Source organism: Nothobranchius furzeri, chromosome 5 (genome assembly GCF_043380555.1).
Source record: "Nothobranchius furzeri strain GRZ-AD chromosome 5, NfurGRZ-RIMD1, whole genome shotgun sequence".
In the NCBI taxonomy this organism is placed as follows: Eukaryota; Metazoa; Chordata; class Actinopteri; order Cyprinodontiformes; family Nothobranchiidae; genus Nothobranchius; species Nothobranchius furzeri.
Genome location: NC_091745.1, coordinates 67,771,659 through 67,779,092, shown reverse-complemented (window position 1 = coordinate 67,779,092; position 7,434 = coordinate 67,771,659). Strand labels below are relative to the sequence as shown.

Below are 7,434 nucleotides of genomic sequence, written 5' to 3'. Positions count from 1 at the left end.
ATCTATATTTAAAATCCTAATTTAGTTCTGTTAGTTTCTATCCAAAGTCATTTGTGGTCCCAGGTTGCAGACCCGTAAAAACTGTATTTGTTTTGCAGTGAGTAAAGGTTACTGCAGCGGCTAAACACTGCCATCATGTGGTCAGGTTTGCAACTGCACATTAACGTCTAACTTTTTTTTTATTGGCTTAATTTAATTCTAACGTTTCCAGACAGAAATGAGATGCTAATTTGAAAAAAATTGATATAAATATTTTCAGCTTTTTTTTGCTCCTAATATTTCGTTTTTTTAATCGTTTCATTCCTTTAAGTCATATGTTAACTCATGATTACCTCCTCATTGTTAGAACAATAAGCTTAAACCCTGTCATCGTACCACTTCACAAAGTTTAACAGATGATTTTAGGAGACTGAAAACATCAAACCTGAAGCACCAACCAAAGAAAAAACTAGACTGAAAATATTTATCATTCATTTAAAAAAATTGCAATATAGCAGAAAATTAGACTTTCTGAAATGCTCATTTTACATCGTACATTCATTCACATTTATATACAGCTCAGTTGGTTCACTACATAAGTTTACAGCCACAAGGTTTTAATTTCCACCTTTCAGCTTGCTGCAGCTTAAATTAAATTCATGTACAGTTTATTTGTTTCCCCTCGACAGACGGAAGGCACTAAATACAAATATACAACATTTAATGCAGAATTGCAACAGGTGTTACGGAGCTAAATCATAAATAGCCCTTTGCCTTTGGCAGCGAGCGATCGGTCAGAACGACTTCACACTTTCTTTCTTTACACACACTAAGGCTCATCAATAAATACAAGCTCTTAAAAAGGAAGCGTAAAAATCTGCAGTTGTCAAGTTTCCCAGGAATGTAACGAACAAAAGCTGCAACCAAGTTCTAAACACGGTTACACACAATAAAATAAAATATTAAATGGAATTCAGCCACAAGCAGATCAGGTAAAATAAAATTTAAAAAAATTTAAACACACCTGTGGCTCCTGTAGATATGAAATGCTTTGCAAGTCTATTAACTCGGTGGTGATACACAGGAAACATGCCTGAGTATAGTTCAGGTAAAAAGAAAAAACATTACGCTTCCATTTCCACCCGTTTAAGATGGATTTTAAGTTTTAAAAACACTAAATCAGGCTCCCCCCCAATTTCCTGAAGCACTATCTGGAAGCATCATGCCCCAGCATAAGAGAAGCACCAGTAAATTCTCACAGGCACAAAACCCACCAGCTTCACCGCCGCGTCTCGGTCTGACAGCAGCCAGTTTCAAGTCTATCTAGACCGCCGCGGCTGATTCAGACCGCAATAATACTTCATGAAAATCAAAAATATCATCCGAGTTGCTCTGGAGATCCGAGAGGTTTCTAGGAAAACACCAGATTTCCTGACGCAGCAATTAGCTGAAAACTACTCCGTCTGGTCAGAAATCAGAGCTTAGTGTTACGAAAACATAAAAACAAAAACTTTTCTGATCAGCGAATAGGCAGTCGCTTCAGGGAGGTAGCTCGTCCTGACGGTGGTCGTCGTCACATCAGGGATTGGCAAATTTCTCTGCGCTGCTGGGTGGAGTTAGGACTGTTGCCACGGCAACAGGTGACCACTGACATTCTGAAGTGTCAGCCTGATGCTCTTGGACTTTTCTCTGCATGAAAAAAAAAAAGTTTGAATTACACACACACACACACACACACACACACACGTTTAAATGATGCAAACTTTACATCATTTATATAAACAAAAGTTTTTCTCACCAGCAGCTCCAGATAGGCCACGTGTGTCTGGATGTTGTGTCGATCGTCAGATTTGACTTTAGAGAAGTTCTTGAGTTGAGGCTTGGCTTCAGAACGCAGCGTCTCCATGAAGGGACTCATCCACCGATAACAAGAAACCACGCTGTCCAAAGTCAGGCCTGCAGAATAATCATTAATACAAGTTTAACCTCTTATCTGAACAAGCCAACAGACATAAAGGACTGGTGAAACAGGAAAGACGAGTCACTGAATGAAGCTTTTTAAAAGCTTAAGTACTCACCTGAGACTTTATGAACAATGTCAAACGAAGAGAAGTGGCAGAAGGCGGCGGCAGCGAGAACACTGTAGCTGTAGTCCAACGAGCTGATGTCCATCATACACAAATCCAGCAGCTGTAATAAAACAACAATCAGCACAAATGACTTCACAAACCCTTAAAAAAAAAAAAAAACTAGTTAGAGCGCTGAACGTACCTGCGTGATCTGGATGTAGGTCTCCTGACAGAACTGAGGCTCCAGGAAGTTCTCACCATCTTTTTGAGCTTCTACTTGAGCGTACAACTTCAACCAGGAGATGGGGGTCTCCGGGCACAAGTTCCAGTCTAACGTCTGAGATTACAATCCAGTCAACACCAGAACGACTGTTACCAAACACACAGGTGAGAACGAATCACGCACCTTCAATATCTGCAGCTCTGTGCGCTGGATGTCCCACATGTCACACGCTCCGTCTGTGACGTAGGCAAACTCGTAGATCTTCGGGGGATAGATTTCCTGGAAAAGAAAAACAAAACTTATATTAATTCAGTATTAAAGTAACAGTTGGAACTAAAAGTGCACAAAGGTGGGACTCACCTCGATCTTGGAGGCGATGAACAGAGCTGTGATGCCGATGAGTTGCAGGAGGTCTTTGCTGACGTTCTCCTGAGTCAGCATGTAGCGATCAAAGTAGTCCTGAGCCAAGTACGCCGTCTGTCTGTGGAGGCTGTACACCTCACTCACCTGCACGGAGAAACAAAACGGCACTCAAGACGACATCAGAGTAACGCTGTATTCAGCCCAGCTCCACGACTCACCTCTAGAAGCCAGTCCAACAGGATCGCCCTCATCTTGGGCTGCAGTTTGGGGTGTCGCTGCAGGTAACTCTTGTCATGAATGTACTTCAGCTCCTTATTCAGCATTTTAATCCACACATCGTCGGAACTTGCCCAGCTGCGACACAAAAGCTCGTTATTAACATGTGCCGACCTAAATGTGGAGACTTGCTTCAGCTCACTGGTCCAGAGGCAAAACCTAAACACATTACACAACCCACGACTCGCCTGCCGAGAGGGGAAACACTGAAACTTGATCAAATCACACATTCTGCTAAACTATTAAGTAAACAAAAGCTGTAAACTTTGAATGCATGTGTGGGCGGAGTGTCAGCCAGGGGACAAAGGACCATTTCACCGTGGAGTGAAAAGGCATGATGGCGTCATTGACGTGTAAAATCTGGTCTTACCTGAGGCAGGGGATAGGGGAGGCCTTGATGAAGAGGTTCTTGAATCGGTACTGTTTGAAACTAGACGGGTCTGAAGGCTCCAGCTCTTTGTGAGGCGTTTCAATGAGGACACATGGACTCGCACCATCCTCCAACCAGCACTTCTAGGAGAACAGAAACAAAATGAACTTAAAATAAAGTCTCAAATAAAAATGTTATTGATATGTTCTATAAAATAATATTTGGAGTTGTTTTTTAACCAGATATAGGAATATTCAAAATAGTTTGCATAAAACTTAAGTAGTTTTCTGAAAATAGGCTTTTACTCTACATAAACAGCGACACCTACTGTTGACAAATCGGTACTACATAACTTATGATAATCCTCAAGTGCATCTCTTTAGACTGACCATATCCGAGTAGTAAAACATTTTTTTTTAAACCTTCAAAATGGAAATCTTATAATTAGAAACATTGTAATAAAGTATAAGTTTATTAAAAATAAACATTAAAACTGACTTATTAAATAGAAGGGTGGGCCATCAAAATACATAGTATGTACTAGAGTACTTATCACACACACGAACACACACACACCTGTATTTCATAGCTTTGCTTCTTGGCAGCAGGTTGGAGATTCTTCTTTGAGAGCTGTGGGGGAAAAGGGGTAATTGTCAAACTGCTACAACATGATGTCACGACTAAAGAAACAAACACAAACTAAAAATAAAACAAACCTCTGTCTTTCTTTTCTTTAGTGGGATTCTGACTGTTGGCTCAGGTGTGTTTGAATCTCTGGCTTGAAGAGTGATACGACCACTGAACACAAATATCAATTATTATTACTAACACACAATAAGCATCCTCTAACCACAATAAAATCAATTTTGATAGAAAAAGGAAATGCTACAGAACATAATTGCATATTGTAGGATGTTTGGGCTAGAAAAGATTTAATAATCACCAGCTCACATGTAAATTCTGTTAAATTATTTTAAGTACAATCAAATAAATGTGTCAAACTATGTCACCAGTAAAGTGTTACACAACTGTTGTACACTCGCATACCTGCGTCTGGACATGGTGCTGACTTTAGTTTTTGCTCCCCTGCAAATAGAAAAAAAAGATGATTTTGGTGATTAATCATACAATTAAACATGTATTAGGACAGATTTGGGAGACTGTTCTTACAAACTTGATCTAACACCTAATGACTAAGTGAAGAGGCCATTCTCTGGTTCCCCTCAAAATGATCAATATGAAATGAGGGTTCACAAGCAGACCCAAAATGGCTCCAATACATGCTGTAGAATATATCCCATTATTATGTATATATACGGTTATAATAATATATTAAGTGTCCTCTATAAATACCCAGTGATGCCACCCAAATGTCACAGTAACCACAGAGGTATGAATCCCCAGGATCAGCTTAGAAACTGATTTATGAACGGACTAGCTTGTCGCAGCAGATGTAGCGTTAGCTTGTGACCGCCACAAGAGAGGCACGAAGTCACCCGATAAAACCAAAACTAGGCTGCAAACTCAACCAGCTTGACCAGGTGGGACATTTCTACACGTCCGCGGATCACAACCGATAAGAAAAAGTGATTAAAATTAATAATAAAGAGTCGAAATTTGCCCAGAAAGTTCTGTAAGCTAGTATGGAGCCGACTAGAGCCCAGAAGAAGGGGGGCTGATTAGTCTCTCGACTTTAGACAAAAAAAGTTCAAAAATAAGACATTTTAACTAAAGTTTATCGACTTCATCCACGAGGCACACGTCTTTTTGTCTGTTTAGACTAGTTTTGGTGGTCAAAATGTTGGTATTTTTAAGTCTTTTTGAGGATTGAAACTCAAACACGCGCCAATTTCCACAACGTAGAAGCGGGAGGATTTCAGCCCAGCCTCTCGGTACCTGCCCAACGTCTGCGAGGGAAAACTAGTATACACGACTAGTTTTAACCTTTAAACTGGTTTAAACTGCTAGTATAGCCTCTTTACTACCACATACTTAACAGGGGCTTGTTTTAGAGCCCGTTTAACGCCAATAAAGTCGGTTAAAGTCGCGGCAACAATGTGGTGGGTAGCTACTGTAATTAGCGAACTAAGCCCGGTTTCAGCTAACTAGGTCAATAATAACCGACTGTCCCCAACATGCAGATAAACTGGTCATCTTTAGCTTCAGCACACAAACATCTGAATACCAGCAAGGTCTAGGGAAACGGCTGACAAAGCAGATAAGACGACGAAAACTTAGTTAAAACCTAATGTTTGTACAAACTAGTTTCCCCAAACTTTAACTGAGGATAAATATGCAAACCACTCAAACCGAGGTACAGCAGTATACAGTGATAATGCAGTTTTCGTTTGATGAATAAAAGTAAGAATTGTTATTATTCTGCATGCTATTTTCCATCTCTGATTTAAAGTTGTTTTTACAAAACTCCACTTGGATAAAGACACATTACAGCATAAACCCCTAAAGTAGACAACCCAAGAGCGGATTACAACAGTATAAAATAGTTAAAATAGCTACTCTGATCAGGTCAGCTGTCAGCTCCAGCTCGGTGATCTTACCTCTTCAGTGAAGAATGAATGACTGCATCAGCTGTGGCGCCGGCGCCAATCCTTATATCCGCATAAAGACAAGGGCGCCAGTGCGCATGCTTGTTCCCGGTTAACACAAACGCGCTAAATGTTCAAATCTGACCGGTGATTTGACAGAAGGTCAACAGAAAGGAGCTCAAACCGGGCAGAATGACCCTGCTCTGTTTTACGGTAACGTATTCTAAGCCTTAGACACTTTTCGAAGAGTTATTTGCCGTGTTTTCCTAAAGTCTGCATTCATTTGTAACGGCCACATAATCGCTGTAACATTTTATGAAGCATATAACTGTTTCCGTACTTCGCGGTTAAATTTTAACGACGCGAAACACGTACAAGAATGCTTTAGAGTTGGTCCAATACGCAGATCTTGTTATTTCGCGAAGTTATACTTCGTTTTTTAAACGAAATTGAAACTGCTTCCGCGTACGGGTCCCGCCTATGGGCGGATTTCCCGTGACGTCAATCCAATGAGCGCGCGAGCAGCGACAACCGCGTGCTGCTTTCAAAAACGTAAACAGAGTGAGCACGTGGGTGTACTGTCAAACCGAAAAACAGCTGTTTAAAGCTTTTATCATAGTTTTTGCTATAATGAACGGAATGATGACTATTACATTTCTGAATTAAATACTTTATCTGATAATAATAAACACATTCAAAATTCTCTCTTCACAACAAACGTGCCAAATGTGAATTTTAAATTACCATAGTAACAAGATACAAAATAATAGCTCAAAATAAAACAATTACTTATAGAGCTAGAAAAAAATCCCTAAATGGTCTAAATAACAGAGACAAAGCATTAAACATAGAAACCACAATAAAATTGGAAAATAATATTAAATATGATATATTAAAAATTTGCCAACTACATAGAACCATTAGATTATTTAAAGAAAGAGGTATAAATAGCAGGAAAAAGCATCAAGCACACCAGAGCAAGAAGATGTCTCAGATTTTTCCAAAAAGATAGAAATACTTAAGCACATCCATAAAGGCAAACCCAAATAAACAAGAGGCAAAAAAGGTAAAAATGATGAGTATAGATAAAATATTGTACAAACATAAACAGCTACAGGTTCAAATTTCAGGCTGATCTCCAAGATTCACCTATTTCCTAAGATCCTTGAGAAAGTGGATTAATCTCAGCACCAGCATTCTTTATAATGCTGAAATTTTTTTTATCCTGAATTCAAGACACACTATAACATAGAAAGTGCTCTCTATCGTGTGTTGAATGATCTGATTCTGGTAGTTTGATCACTACCAGTCGGTTGCTTTTCTGCTTTTCACGTTGTTGATCATGATATTTTGCTGTGTTCTTCTAGAGCTGTGTGTTGGTCTTACGTAAAGGCACAATATTCAGTGGATTAAATCCTACCATTAGGGTAGATTGTTTCCCGTGAACTTGCACCCTTTTTTTGTTTCCCGTGAACCTGCCCCCCACCCCCAAGTATTGCTCCTTTGAATTGTGGCATACCTCAGGGCTCCATTCTGGGACCAGTACTCTTTGCCTGAATTTGGTGCCATCTGAAGTATAGCATATTGTTACTACCATAGATAGATAGG

The 7,434-nt window shown here is 39.7% G+C and overlaps 1 protein-coding gene across 2 annotated transcripts; it reads right to left on the bottom strand.

The window, feature by feature from the left end:
• Positions 1-454: 454 nt before the first annotated feature.
• Positions 455-7,354, bottom strand: ccne2 (cyclin E2). 2 transcript variants are annotated; one of them, XM_015949976.3, is made up of 12 exons: positions 5,839-7,354; positions 4,328-4,366; positions 3,997-4,078; positions 3,857-3,910; positions 3,281-3,423; positions 2,853-2,988; positions 2,632-2,778; positions 2,455-2,550; positions 2,251-2,385; positions 2,058-2,169; positions 1,778-1,935; positions 455-1,668 (listed from the first exon to the last, which is right to left on the bottom strand). In XM_015949976.3, exons 2-12 carry the CDS (start codon positions 4,339-4,341, stop codon positions 1,558-1,560), a joined length of 1,188 nt encoding a protein of 395 aa, XP_015805462.3. In that variant the 5' UTR covers positions 4,342-4,366; positions 5,839-7,354; the 3' UTR covers positions 455-1,557. The 2 variants fall into 2 exon arrangements, with proteins under 2 accessions (XP_015805462.3, XP_015805463.3); XM_015949977.3 differs by having other exon boundaries at positions 3,281-3,420.
• Positions 7,355-7,434: the final 80 nt, after the last annotated feature.